The sequence below is a fragment of the Triticum urartu genome, chromosome 1A (assembly GCF_056163025.1).
Source record: "Triticum urartu cultivar PI428250 chromosome 1A, HENAU_Tu73, whole genome shotgun sequence".
NCBI classification, from domain to species: domain Eukaryota; kingdom Viridiplantae; phylum Streptophyta; class Magnoliopsida; order Poales; family Poaceae; genus Triticum; species Triticum urartu.
This window is the reverse complement of record NC_141873.1, coordinates 27,355,126-27,370,861: the sequence shown is the minus strand read 5'-3', so window position 1 is coordinate 27,370,861 and position 15,736 is coordinate 27,355,126. Positions and strand designations below refer to the sequence as shown.

Genomic DNA, 15,736 nt, shown 5'->3' with positions numbered 1-15,736 from the left:
GTTTAAGTGCACGTTACAAGCCTGAAGTCAAAACTCAAGCAAATGATGGAAAATGATACCTTTAACAAATTTGAATTTTGTAATACAACGCATCATATGTCCTACAAACTAGAAATAATTTCCTTGGCAGCTATGATGTTGATTTTTCGGTTATGCTAGCTAGCATATGTTCCAACATAAATCAATTTCAATCTTGCAAACATAACAAATGCTTGAGCAGCACACTAATCTGTAGAGGAAGGTATGCTTTTAAGAAAATAAATTTGATCATAATTTTTACTCATGAAACGTCTCTTATAATTTTGCTTGGATATTAAATTTTCTGTTGTGAACAATACACTGAACAATAATTTTGCAAGAACATATGTCATCTGAAGCAAATAAGTGCCTTTGAAATAATTTAAGTTGCCTTGCCCTATTAATTAGCTTGTTGAGTGCTTTTCCTTGATAAGAGAAATAAACATATTTTTAGTTTTGCGTATGAGAGGGATGGAGATGGACAAAGTAATCCATTAAAAGGGTGTCGAGGCGATGTTGTTGGAAGGGGCCAAAAATTCATAGAGTTTTATACACTAATACATGTATCTATATGAAATCAAAACAAAATTGAAATGCCGGTAGCTACGCACGGGCATTCTACTAGTTTTCATTATGTTTGGTGTACTTTATACTTCCTGTGAATGATCTGATATTTTTGCAAAAAAGAAAAGGGAAACATGTACACAAACAAACACAAGGCTTTTTTTCACTCGCGTAGCCCCGTGGCTGATGCATTTCTATTGCAATTATCGAAAATTATTTGGACCCCGCTTGGATTCTGGGCTAGCTACGAGCTAGTCATACACTAACAAATTTATTCGCCACCACCAGGTACGCACAACGAGCTAGAGTGCTACGTAGCTGTGGTTGACTAACTATACTCCACCCATCACACGTTCAAGACGATCTTGTCGCACTGTCCGAGCTCGTCGGCCGACGCGCCGGCGCCGCCGAGTGGGAAGAAGAAGGGGTACACCTCGTAGCGCACCATGCAGGTGCTGTAGATCACGCGGCACCCGCGCCGGTACCGGCAGTAGTTGGGCAGCTCCGCCACCGCCTGCGCCACACACAGCCCGCAGTATGCCACCGTGATGTCCCTGGTGCACCAACCGAGCCCGTAGATGGTCGTCTTGGCTCCGCCGCCGCCGCCTCCCACCCGCGTCGTGTCCGTCGCCAGCCCCTTGTTGGCGGTGTCGCCGGCCTCGGAGGCGACCCGGGACACGAGCTTCCCCTGCGCCTGGTCGAACGCGGCCAGGTCGACGCCGGTGGCGTTCTGGGTGTTGAGGAGGATGAGCGTGTACCCCGTGTCCGCGAGGCCGAGGAAGTTGGAGCTGGAGTACCGGAGGAGGCAGTAGTCGTAGAAGACCCGACCGTCCGAGCTGCCGCGGCAGGAGGACGCCACCTTCTTCGCCGCCGCGGCGAGGCAGAGCGAGCAGTCCTGACGCGGGACGTCGCCACGGCACTGCGCGAGGCCCCAGACCGCGGACGAAGAGCGGCCGGCGGTGGCCGTGGCGTAGTAGGCGGCGGAGGCGCGCGGGACGAGTGCCGCGAGGACCTGGTCGATGCTGTCCTGCGTCTGCGCGCTGGTCCCGTTCTTGGCGCAGTACGTGCTGATCGCATCAACGCCGGAGCACGGACGCGCCATGGCGAGCAGGAGCGGCACCGGCAGCAGCATGAGCAGCGGAGACGCCGGTAGTGGAGACGAGGTGGACGCCATTGCCTGCTGCGATTTGATGTGAGAGCATCTTCAACAGCCGCGCCAAAAGACGCGCGCGCGGTAAATTGGCTTTATAGCGCGTGCGGGACGTTTACGCGCACTTTAGCGGTGGCGCGAAACTAGCACGCGCGGGAAAAGGCGGCCGCTCGCGCGCTACATTTGGCGCGCCGCGTCCGGTGCGTCTATAAATTGCAGCGCCTCCGCCGCTCTCTCTATCGTCCTTTGCCACTCTCTCCGTTTCTCCATCGCCCCCTGCCGCGCTCTGCCGCCAACACGTCACCACCGCGCCACGATGGACGAGCTTCGCCGACGTGGTGACGCGGGAGCGCGCACAGGAGTTGGCGCCTTTCCCGCGGCTTCTCACTGACGAGGATCATCACAAGCATCGGAGGCGGGAGCATCGTCTCAGGCTGGCCAAGATGGACGAGCAAGCCATGACGCTGTGGAGTCACCGCTTTCCGAAAGACACCAACGAGGAACAGTTCTTCGCCTAGAGGAGGGCGAGGAGGGCGAAGAGGAGAGAGGAGCGAGCCGACTATCGCGAGGTCAAGCGAACGCGGAAGGCGCTCGCTAAATACAACCAAGCCCTAGGAGATGCGTCCTCCTGGAACTCCGACGACGAGTGGTTTCTTGACGCCTACGCTCCGACGTCGGAGGAGGACATCAGTGGGACAGAGTCCGAGTCGGACGAGTAGTAGTAGGAGAACTATCTACGAAACCAAATATGTAGTAGGAGAACTATCTACGAAACCAAATATGTAGTAGAAAAAACTGAAATATAGCGCGCCTGCTGAAGCGGCGTGGGCGCGCTTTAATTTGCGGCGGCCGCTGGAGCCAGCGCACCGCTGTGCGCAAAAGCTGGCTAACCCAATGCTGTATCGCGACTTTTAGCGCGCGGCGCGTTGCGCGACTGTTGGAGATGCTATGATATGTTGTGTGTGGCTCACTAGCTACTAGCTACTAGCAGTTTGTTTGCATGCATGTTCTCGTGAGTGCGCCTGAGATTCTTTTTTTTTAAGCTGGAACACCTGGCATTTCAATTACAACGGATCGACCAAATCGGCAGTCACAGCAGGAGATACATCTCCTGGGATACCCGAGTACCAAACTTGTTGGCCAAGGGAGGCCAGCACATGCGCTGGTGAATTACAAGTCCTGGGGGTGTAGGACATAATATGATCAATAAAGCCTACATTAAGCTGAAATCTTGCTACCCGAAACAAAACGCCAAGAGGGCCCCGATCAGCTGAATCAGTATCAATTGCCCGCTTCAAATGGCTGCATGTTACTACTAGTTGCAATACATGCGCAGCCATAATTGACGAGCTCCATGTCTCTTGTATGCATCTTAATGGTTGAATACTGTGTGCGTGTGTGGCGGTACTGCTTGATCCTGGCAACTTCTAGATCATGCAGACTGGTCCATGGATGGATTATTATTCTTGTTGGGTAGTAGTGGTACGTGGTGCTGCTGCGGAGCTATGTAAGCCGGCCACGTAGGCACGCATGTACCCAAAAGGATCCTCCATGCTCACTTGTTTACGATTTATCCATTTTACGTAATCGCTAGGAAATCGATGGAGTGAAATGTTCTAGTCGCAAGGTACGTACGTGGATCACCTGAGGCTGACAGAGTGAGCTGTGTCATCTCTCGAACTGCAAGCAAACGAGTTGATGGAACTGAACTGTTCTAGATTGGTTAATATTCAGCCCTACATACCTTAGCTAGGTCATACCTCAAACAAAACTAAGTTATCTCGGGCATGTGCTTAACCCAAAACGTACGTATCACATAATTAAGCCATTAATCGTTTAGCAGTGAAATTAGGAACAATCCATGGACTACATAGTGATGGAGATGGCCGGTTATTAGGACCGGGTCGGTCTCTGCGTCGGTGGTGACAAACTAACGGAGCGCATTACTGGTCAACGCTTCTCTGGATGGATGTAGAGACAGCCATTCAACCGAGGATCGATCGATTGTGACAGCAAAGTTAGGTCGTCGTCTTGCTGTGACGGGCACCTAAGTAATACCCAATTTTCTGTTCATGGATTTGCTAACGTCAAGCTGTCCGAATAGGACAGACATCCATTTTTTTGTGCGCGTGGGCCATATCACTATTGGAAAAAACTGCCGTTACGGAGTACATCACCCTTTGCCGAGTACACTAGCACGTTTTATATCGGACGCTTGGCTTACGTGTTTGGTATTTTCTAAAACAGAAAAGGCATATGTAAGCCGAGTATGACGTTAGAGGGCACTCGGTTTATAGAGCTGGTCATCACGGCGCCGTCAAGTGCGGTGGGGATAGCCATGTGGCAGGTGCTTCCCGGGCCTCGCATGTAAGCCAAGTGTTTTTCACATAATATGTCGAGTTCTTTTTTGCAAGCGATTAAAATTCTGATTCTTTTACTTAGAATCGCACCATAGATTTACATGGGTGATACAAAATATCTATAATGGATGGTCTCGGTTGATAGGAGCTCTTCGTCTACGGTGGTGGTGTTCTCGTGCGGCTCAGGTTGGTAATGGTTGCTCAAGACCATCTCATGGTTACCGTTGTGTTGCGGCGAGCTTGGTGCTCTTGGTGTTGTCTCGACTCATCTTTGCTCAAGGATGGCGCAAGATGCCTCTCAAACTGCTATTCGTTCCGTTTTTCTGTGGCGGAGCCCCAGTCAAGGTTCGTGTCTGGGATGACACTCGTTGATTGTGGATGCTCCTGAGTTGTGCCATGGGGCCGGTATACCCGCCAATGCGTTGGGCTGTTTGCAAAGTCCTGGTATTGTGATCTCTCGACGACACTCCACATTTACTTGTGTCTCCCATGATGATGGTCTTATGTCTGCCAGCTAGGTCGTGCCTTGTACGGTTTTTGGCCCGGTTTTCCTTATAAACGGGGTCAATTTGTTAAGGTTTTTGATCCGGTTTTCTTTATAAACTGGATCACCACTCTGGCATTCTGGCCACTTTGAGTAATATATTCAGGTGGGGAAACTCCCCCCGGTGAATCTCAAAGAAAAAAACAATGGTTATCACGTGTCAATCTTTGGTGGTTGATGAAAATTCTTCCTAACTGTAGCAATCAGTGATTAGCATATATAAAATCGACAAACTCCCTACACCCTGCTACACATGGTTTGGTACTATGGCTACTCTGTTAGTTCACATCATTCATGTAATGGATCAAATTATGTTACCAGCATGCTACACGAACTGAAGGCAATGAATTAATTAGAGCATCGATTAGGCATTTGACAATCATGAAAATGACGCAATGACAATAGGGTTAGTGATCTGAAAATGAACTGATGAGCTATATATGGATGTTCACTGGTAGCCTTGAGCTTGACAACATGTCGGTTAAAGTGGGGGTCATCATTAGGCTAGCTATAGAAACCCATGCCACTAATAATAAAAACTTAAAACACACGACAAAAAACGCCATTGAATGAGATGTACTTTAACTGGTCCTATCCAAATTAATTGCCACACGTGCAGATAACAAGTGAATTGAATATAATGTGTGTTTCCTATATACTTAAAGCTAGGAAATCATCTACAACTTATTCAGAAATGAGAAATGTTTATGCCTTTATACATATGAAATGTACTAATTTGAAACTAAATAAATCAGTGTTAACACTACAAACCTGGATGTTGAATAAATTACTACAAAACTAAATTCGAATAAACCAGCTGGATAATGGTAAACAGCCTTGAAGATTATCTAGTTCAACTGATGGTTATGCTGCATCCATCACCATATGAATAGTTTCAACGCTGGACAATGAAACAAAACTGTCAGTATTAGAATAGCCAGAAACACAATTGTTAGTATTAGAAATCAATTGATTCATCGACCAATCATCATATCCATGTCTACAACATGGAAAACAGCCACGTCTAGAACAAGAAAATGGCATACACATAGCAATTACTTTGACAAGATCTGCTTAATAACAACTGCAGTAAAGTAGAACAGCAGTACCAACATCCTATCATGCACATAAACTACTATGAGAACTCACTGTAAATCCTTATCAAACTCTGGAAGTAGTCAGGTTCGTTGACTTTCAATAGCTAGAGTCGCACTTGAGGCACCCACGAGATTTTTTATCCTGGCCCAATGAACGACACACTTGGTATAGTGTCCCGGTGATTTATCTGGGTGGTGATTTATCTACTACACGTAGGAGCTGCACAACATCCCCAAGTTGTTCTTCGATCTGTTGCGGCTAGAGATCCTGGTGGACATCGGCGGTGCTGCCGCCATCGCCGCCCCCCACTGACGCAGCCCCGCCAACTTAACGCATTGATGCCCTCGCCCTAGGTTGCATCCTCCATGCCCATTGAAGTCCTGCCAGTCTTCACAACATTGGCGGCATGAACTGAAGAGCTGCCAGTCCTCACAACATCAACGGCGTGAACTGAAGAGTGGTGGCAGACGAAGCTTAGACTCTTGCGTAGACGATGTTTGAGATCAGAGGAATAAAAATATTCAGAGGACTAACACTTCATTGAGAGCAAATCATTGGAGCTGAACATGCCTTGAACTTCGGCTCTCCTTTCCTCATTTACATATATATTTTTAGCATTCCTCAAGGTCTTGATTTACTTTATTTTTAAGCAGTAAAATAATAAAATAAAAATATGTTGTACAATAATAGTAGAAATATGTTTCTTTTGCATTTCCATCGGAATCATGCTATCCAATTAACTATTATTCCAGGTTTGTTTCTTTTGCATTTCCATTGGAATCATGCAATCCAATTAACTATTATTTCAGGTTCTGTTTCTTTTGCATTTCCATCAGAATGATGTTTTCCGATTAACTATATTAGGCTCATAGCAACTGAGAGACCCACAAAATTTACATTTCCTATCACATTAAGGAAAACATACTTACGTGGCATGTATTAAGCTAGAAAATTATACTAATTGGCTGATCATTTGTCAATCGGCTCTGACCAAAATTAAATCCCTAGAGCAAATATGTGACCATATATTTTCGACCATTAGGCAAGATTCTTGCATAGAGAATCAACCAACAAATAAGGAGGATCGCCCATGAAGAGGTAGCAAAGAAGACCATGCCGAAACAAATTCTTGGAACACCCAGTTGTAGACTACAGCTAGGAGCCAAAATAAAACATACTTCTTCATTCTTACACCATGCAAGAAAGTATTGAGATCTGCTATTAAATTGGAAGTTGTAAATATATAAAACATGTAGAGGGAGATGTGACCTGACTAAAGAATTCTAAACAAAATAATCCAATACGGTGAAATGTGTCCCATGATTTACTCTCATCTAACCAGAACAATGAATCTCATGCCATACCTGCTGATATATTACGACTTTAACCAGCACAATGAATCCCATCAACAAACATAACTATCCAAACTTGTAGGCTCCTCTACTAATATGCTGGAAATGAGATACTCAACAGTAAACATTTAAGAAGATTACTATAAAGGCAAAAGTAAATTATGGTAAACACCATGTACTTATCTATATATGCAGGGGGGGTGACAGATCGCGAATGGCTGAGGGAGAGGTAAGATTTAGATTTACGGCATCCCAAAAATTATGTAGATCATTCACCACATCGCTTCAGAGATGCCCTCCTATATTTACATGAGGCTTAGGCTTTGCAGCTTCTCAGTACAACAAAGCATAGTACATCAAGTTGCATGAGATTAGGTTACGATGATTTATTTTTGTAGAAAACATACTATGTCTCCATGGATCAGAAGTTTAGAACATGGCAATGTGCATAAACTGTAACTGAAACCTGAAGCTGTACTTAAGCATTTGTAGCATAGCTTAAAAACGGAGAAATATTGATGTGTACTGAAGTCTGAAGTATCAGACTAAAAGGAGACATATGTGCCAACTCTTCCTGAAATGAAATTGCACTTAAGCTCCCTCTGCAAATGGAGTTCACAAAACCTGCAAAGGGGATAAGGAACCAAATGAAATCCTAACTGATTGAATCTCAAAATCGAACAATAAGAAGATTCGTGGTCGATCACGACATACTGAAGCCGCCGGTGGCAATGAGGTGACCGGGGAGTAGGTTGTGTAGGGCGGTGAGGGAGGGTGGCAGCCACGAAGGTGCAACATCCGTGGTTGGATCCATCGGCCATGGCTTCCTCAAGCTCATGGAGACAGACCTGTACCTCAAGGTCGGCGGCAACGGCGTCTTCTCAGCAGATTCCCTGGGCGTGCGTTGCCTCTTCCGCTCCCATTGCAACACAAGGAGGGTCTCGGTGCTGCTCCATCATCGACCTCGGTAGTTGCTGGGCATGTGGGCGTGTAGGCCTACCAGGAGACGGCGGCGTCAGGCCATCGGTGTTGGAGCAGGAGGCAGCGAAGGGAATGGCGATTCTGGGGAGGGTGGAGCCGATCCAGCGGATGGAGGAGAGAAGCGACTCCGGTCGCCGGCGGCTGGGTACGAAAAAAACCGGAGTGGGGGTCGGGCGTGGGGTGAGACATCCGTGGGGCTTTCGAACGGAAGGACGGCGGTGGCGTGCGCACGAGCAGGGGACCCTCGCTCGGGACTCGGGAGTTGGTGGGCTGTTTGTTTTTCCTTTGAGGAGGCTGCATCGGTTTTCTTTAGCGTGGCTGCATCGTTAATTTGGTAGAAAGAAAATTGCAAACGGCAAGCGAGGGAAGTTTCCTTCTCTTTCCTTTTATCGTGCACGATCTCTTTCCTTTTACTATGCGCGAATAGAGGTGAGACCGATCGAGCGTACGAAACGAAACGACTACCGACCGACCATCACAACCGCAGACTGAGTAGAGATTATTTGTTTCCTGAAAATCTGTTATTTGTTTCCTAAAACAAATTGCATTAATGAAAGGATCGGTTGATTTAGATAAATTAGTAAAATTAGATCCGTGATCTTTTGTATGTTAGGAAGTGCTGATTTGCAATAAAAGAGTAAAGAAACAAATAAACCGGTAGATAAGAAACCAGTATGGTAAGGTGATTGGTGGTGGGACAAAGAAAAACCAGATGAAAGTGATGGGACTATTCAACCAACTCGTAAACCGATGAAGTGGGGGGAGGGGACGAAAAAAAATCTATGAAAAAAAATAATAGTAGGTGGGACGAAAATTGACCGGCGGAGACTACCAACTGCTCCATTAGGAGTAGAGATTGGTTGTTATCAAGGAAAGGTAAAAATTTAGGAAAGTTAGGATTTTGAACTGATTTCTATGCAAATGGGGTTTTATTGTTTGGTAACGTGATATCAGTACCTACCCCGTTTGTGACGTGTCTGATTAGGAAAGTTTGCAAATGTTAAGAAACTATTTATTGGGAAGAAAGTTTGTGACGTGTCTGTTATTTGTTTCCTAAAACAAATTTCACTAATGAGAGAAATCGATTGATTTAGATAAGTTAGGAAAGTTAGATTAAAATATATTATTTGTTTCCTGAAAATCTGTTATTTGTTTCCTAAGACAAATTAAACCAATAAAAGGAATCGATTGATTTGCATAATTTAAGGAAGTTAGATCCGTGATTTGTTATACGTTAGGAAAGTTCTGGTTGTAATAAAGAGTGGAGAGAAAAATAATCCGATGGACCAGGGTGGGAGGGGATGGTGGGAGGAGAGACGAAAAAAAATCAGCGAAAATAAACCGTGAAGACGATTCACCAACTACTCCATTAGGAGTAGAGATAGATACATGCCCAGCCATAATTGACGAGCTCCATGTCTCTTGTACTCCCTCCGTTCCTAAATATATGTCTTTACAGAGATTTCAATATAGACTATATACGAATGTATGTAGATGTATTTTAGAGTGTAGATTTGATCATTCTGCTTCGTATGTAGTTTATATTGAAATCTTTTAAAAAACTTATATTTAGAAAGAGGGAATAGTGTCTTAATGGTTGGAGACTGTGTGCATGTGTGGCGGCACTGCTTGATTCTGTCAACTTGTAGATCATGCAGACTGGTCCACGAATGGATTATTATTGCTGTTGGGTTGGGTGTTGGGTTGGGTGGTACGTGGTTTTGTTGCTCAACTAACTGAGTGTGCCACGCGACATGCTCACTTGTTGCACCTACCCACAAGTATCCTCGATGCTCACTTGTTTACGATTTACCAATGTTGCTTTAATCGCTAGGAGATCGATGAAGTGAATGTTCTAGTCGCAAGGTACGTGGACCGTCTCTCAAACTGCAAGCAAACGACTTGATCGAACTGAACTGTTCTAGATCTCTTAAATTCAGCCGTACACAAGGTCATACCTCCAACAAAACTAAGTTATCTTGGGCATGTGTTGAAGCCAAAACGTGTCGCTTAATTAAGCATAGTTAAATTAAGGCGAACCCATGCATGGACTGAGTTAGTGTGTTGGTAATGGCCGGCTATTAGGACCGGGTTGTTGTCAGCGTCGGTGGTGACACACTAACACAGCACATTAGTGGTCAACGCTTTTCTGGATGGATGTGGAGGCAGTCATTCAACCGGGATCCATCGACCGATCGTGACTGTAAAGTTAGGTCGTCGCCTTGCTGTGGCGGGCACCCAAGTAATACTCAATTTTCCGTTCATGGATTTGCTAACGTCAATCTGTCCGAATAGGACATGCACCCATTTTTTGTGCGCATGTGATCTATCTCACTATTGGAAAAACCGCCATTACTGAGTACATTACCCTTTACCGAGTACAGTACAACGGGATCACGTCAAAAGAAATGTGCATGAGATTTTCAATGACTTGAGTTTGACCAACGCAACAAATTTTCTTTGAGGGGGAAACCAAGTTTTTATTCAGCAAAATCCACAGTGTGTGGGATACATCTCTGGTTATGGGATTGGCCCAACCAAATGTGCCGACCAGGACATAAAGAGAGTACAAACTTGGCTAATCTATGTGCATCGACATTGACTACACGACCTTCAAAAGTAAATCTACAGTTTAGGGGAATAGCTATACTATTAATCTTCTGGACGATGACGACATTTAGCTTAAATCCACGAACAGAAAACTGGGTATTACTTTGGTGCCCGCCACAGCAAGGCGACGACCTAACTTTGCTGTCACGATCGATTGAATGGTTGTCTCCACAACACATCCAGAAAAGCGTTGACCCGCTGCGTTAGTGTGTCACCACCGACGCGGAGACCGACCCGGCATGTCCTAATAACCGGCCTTCTCCAACACTAACTTAGTCCATGGATTGTTCTTAATTTCACTGCTAAACAATGGCTTAACTATGCGAGGATACGTTTTGGGTTAAGCACATGCATGACCAAGATAACTTAGTTATTTTTTGGAGGTATGACCTAGCTAAGCACATGGCCGATTCCCTAGCGATTAATTAATTAACACGAATCGATCATAAACAAGTGAGCATGGAGCAGATTTTTTGGGTACGTGCATGCCTACGTAGCGCGCTTAATTAGTTGGGCAGGAACAATCCACATCCGAAATTGCTTTACGGACGACACTGCCCGCACGACCTGGAAACGATACTTCCTCCCAACGGCTCTAAGCATCAGCCAAAAGAAAAACAATTGCCTCATGCGCACTGTTGGTGCTGCCACGTATAGTCGTCCATGCATCGGCCGCAAGTTTGTCGTGTGTATAGCAACACTCATCCACATCCATGGACCAGTCCGCACGATCTAGAAGTTGACAGGATCAAGTGCCGCCACAGTCCACACGCACAGTCTCCAACCATTAAAACACAAGAGAGATGGATGCATCTTCTCGTCAATTATGGCTGCGCGCATGGACCAAGCACCCATCACTCACTGCCCGCTCTCTCTATAAGAATTTCCCGCGCACCCACCAGCCCATGCATGCAAACAAGTCACTGGTAGCCTACCCACACACATCACGTCAAAGCGCAGCAAGCAATGGCGTCCTCCTCCTCGTCTCCACTGCTCCTGCTGCTGCTTCTCCCGCTCCTGCTCGCCATGGCGCGCCCGTGCTCCGCCGTCGACGCCATCGGCACCTACTGCGCCAAGAACGGCACCAGCGCGGAGACGCAGGCCAGCATCGACCAGGTCCTCGCGGCCCTCGTCCCGCGCGCCTCGGCCGCCTACTACGCCACGGCCACCGCCGGCCGCTCCTCGTCCGCGGTCTGGGGCCTCGCGCAGTGCCGCGGCGACGTCCCGCGCCAGGACTGCTCGCTCTGCCTCGCCGCCGCGGCCAAGGAGGTCGCGTCGTCCTGCCGCGGCAGCTCGGACGGCCGGGTCTTCTACGACTACTGCCTCCTGCGGTACTCCACCTCCAACTTCATCGGCCTCGCGGACACGGGGTACACGCTCATCCTCCTCAACACCCAGAACGCCACCGGCGTCGACCTGGCCGCGTTCGACCGGGCGCAGGGGAAGCTCATGTCCCGCGTCGCGTCGGAGGCCGGCGGCGCCCAGAACAAGGGGCTGGCGACGGACACGACGCGGCTAGGAAATGACGGCGGCGGAGCCAAGACGACCATCTACGGGCTCGGGTGGTGCACCAGGGACATCACCGCGGCGGACTGCGGGCTGTGCGTGGCGCAGGCGGTGGCCGAGCTGCCCAACTACTGCCGGTACCGGCGCGGGTGCCGTGTGATCTACAGCAGCTGCATGGCGCGCTACGAGGTGTACCCCTTCTTCTTCCCGCTCGACAGCGGCGGCGAGTCGGCCGACGAGGTCGGACAGTGCGATAAGATCGTCTTGAACTACCCGTGATGGGTGGAGTACAGCTAGTCAAGTAGAGTGCTATCTACAAGCACTCTAGCTCGTTGTGCGTATCTGGTGGTGGCGAATCCATTTGTTAGTGTATGGCTAGCTCGTAGCTAGCATAAAATCCAACCGGGGTCCAAATAATTAATTCTCGTGAAGTGCAAAATAATAAGCAAAATAATAGCCTCGTGGTTGTTTGTGTACATGTTTACTTGTGAAAATAAATTTCGTGCAAACTACCGTCATGTAATTTCCATATTTGCAAAACTACTACCCACCAAAAGTTAATTAATTTCATATTTGCCTGTGATAACTTCATCAATCTCAAAATATTATGCCGGCTCAGTCTGTCGAAGATGCTTATAATGGTAGAGTGTGCGTGCATGCATTTATAGAGACGAGTGTATGCTCGTGTATGTGAACGGCTTCGATTGTACTGTGTCAAAAAATATTTAGTTAATTAATTCTTTCAGAGCAGTTGATTGCAATTTTGAGTTATCAACACTAGTAGAAAAATGGGCTTTCGTTCGGGCCTGACCAGCCCATTAGTCCTGGTTCTTCCATGAACCGGGACCAATGGATGCATTCGTCCCGGTTCGTGAGCCTAGGGGGACGGTCGGGGCCTCGTGGGCATTGGTCCCGGTTCCAGGCACGAACCGGGATCAATGGGCCTCGCTCCTGGCCCACAAACATTGGTCCCGGTTCTTGGCTCGAACCGGGACAGAAGGCTGGGCTTTAGTCCTGGTTCCAGCCACGAACCGGGACAAATGAGTTGCCTATATATATCCCGTCGCCGCAGCAGAGCACTCCAAAGTGCTCTGTTTTTTCTGGCCAGTGAGGAGAGGGAATTTGGGTGCTCTAGCTCACGTCCTATGCACACAAGGTGTTCGATGAAATGCCCAAGCCACGCTAGTTAAGCTTTCTCCTCCCGGACTCGACCTCCAAGCTCCATTTTTCCCGAGATTTGTCTAGGTTTAGCGGTCCGTCACGTCCCGTCCCCGTCTCACCGCCGTCGATCGCCCGCGCCGATCTCGTCGCATGCACCACCATGGTGAGCCTCTTATCTTCTTCTGAAAGAAAAAAATTCTTATTTAGATAGATACTTGTCTAATTTTTTTTATTTTCATTATTGCTTGTTATTATATAGTGCGATGGTTTTGGCATCCGCCCCCGTCGGCCCTCGTCCTGGCTATGATTCGGATGTGGTATATATATATATATATATTATCTTTTATAACTATTTGGTGCATTTATTGTTTATGAAAATTATGCCCATCAAGTTGACATAGATTTTATTTATGTAGGAGGTAGTTGAACCGGAAATTCCAACCGACCCTATTGTCTGAGAGGTTAAATTTAGTTGAAGAAGAAAACAATTACTTGAAGGAAAAAATAAAAAAAATTAAGGAGGAGAAGATGATATTGGAGTTGCATGTTGCGGATGTTGTTGATGATCACAAGATCAAGATGGATGCAATGCGTTTGAAGATTAGAAAGATTAGAAAATATGCCATTCATACCGAGGCTTGATATCATTATGCCGTTGGATCAATTTTTACCTTGGTTGTGATTATGATCGCATTTGTTGTTGCATTGAAAGGTTTTACATAGTTTTAATGTATGGTTTAACTATATGCTCTGGAGAGCTATATGTTGTTCAATGAGAACTATGTATGTACTTTGTTTTTAATGTGATGATGAACTTCTATTAATTTGGTCACTTATCTATTCATGAGAGCTATATGTACTAAATTGATGATGTGACTTTGAATGGTGCATTTTATACACGAAGTGCATCCAGTTTTTGTCGTAAGCTTCTACTTTCTTACACATGCTATGTGGGTGAAATGATGATACCATGCCAACTTTCAACCTTTTCAGAGTTCCTTTGTAGTGCTTTTCAATTTCAGGGTCTTATAGCTCAAAATAATCAGTAAATGCATGAAAAATAACAAATGGAGTCAGAAAGGGTTGAAAATTGATGATGTAGCTTTGAATGGTGCATTTTGAACACAGAGAAAGTATGGAGTTCAAATAAGTTCAAAAAATGAAATCCCTTTGTAACAGACAAGTTTCCGTATGAAACCCTGATATTTCAAAAAAGATTGTCCGTTTTGTATACGAAGTGCATCTAGTTTTTGCCATAAGCCTCTCTACTTTCTTGCACATACTATGTGGGTGAAATGATGGTACCATGCCAACTTTCAACCTTTTCAGAGTTCATTTGTAGTGCTTTTCAATTTCAGGATCTTATAGCTCAAAATAATCAGTAAATGCATGAAAAACAACAAATGAAGTCAGAAAGTGTTGAAAATTGATGGTGTGGATTTGAATGGTGCATTTTGAACACAGAAAAAGTATGGAGTTCAAAAAAGTTCAAAAAAATGAAATCCCTTTGTAACAGACAAGTTTCCGTATGAAACCTTGATACTTCGAAAGAGATTGTCCGTTTTGTACATGAAGTGCATCCAGTTTTTGCCGTAAGCCTCTCTACTTTCTTGCACATGCTATGTGAGTGAAATGATGATACCATGCCAACTTTCAACCTTTTCAGAGTTCATTTGTAGTGCTTTTCAATTTCAGGGTCTTATAGCTCAAAATAATCAGTAAATGCATAATATATACGAATTTCAGGGTCTTTCAGCAAAAAGAAATATCATAAAATAAAATAAATAAGTAATTTAAAAAAATATAAACTTTAATAAAATATATAAGTAGAAACAAAATAAAATTTAATTTAATAACATAAATAAATAAAAAATTTGAAACTAAAATTATCAAAATATTTTCTGTTCAAAACATTATAAGCAGCCTCTAAAATTTATGAAACTAAAATTATATAAAATTGATGCAACTAAAATTATCAAAGTATTTTCTGTTCAAAATCATTAAAAGCAAAAAGAATTTTCATAAAGAACTTTTTTTGTTAGAAACTTTAATAGCAAAAAGAATTATCATAAAATAAAATAAAAAAGTAATTAGAAACAAAATAAAATAAAATAAATAAGTATTTTGTTGTAAGTAGAAACAAAAAAAAGAAAACAAAAAAACTGGAAAAAAATTTGCCACCTACTGGGCCACCACGGCCTGAAGACGACTAGAAACCCATCCATGGGCCAGGATTCAGGCCCGCATAAGGCCCAGTAGGCCCATCAGGCATAACAGTTATAATTAGGCCCATAAGCCTGCAATGGAGAGGAGCTCGAGAGGGGTGCGATAGTGGGGCTTATAAACAACTGCGCGCCCCTGTCAACTAGCGAGGTGGGACTAAACTCCCACC

General features: G+C 45.3%; 1 protein-coding gene and 1 pseudogene across 1 annotated transcript; one reads left to right on the top strand and one right to left on the bottom strand.

Annotated features, from left to right (window-relative positions):
- Positions 1–687: 687 nt before the first annotated feature.
- LOC125544099 (cysteine-rich repeat secretory protein 55 pseudogene) lies at positions 688–3,041 on the bottom strand (annotated as a pseudogene).
- An 8,492-nt stretch (positions 3,042–11,533) lies between these two features.
- Positions 11,534–12,701, top strand: LOC125544178 (cysteine-rich repeat secretory protein 55). Its single transcript, XM_048707798.2, has one exon. It carries the CDS (start codon positions 11,644–11,646, stop codon positions 12,460–12,462), a length of 819 nt encoding a protein of 272 aa, XP_048563755.1. The 5' UTR covers positions 11,534–11,643; the 3' UTR covers positions 12,463–12,701.
- The last annotated feature ends 3,035 nt before the right edge of the window (positions 12,702–15,736 follow it).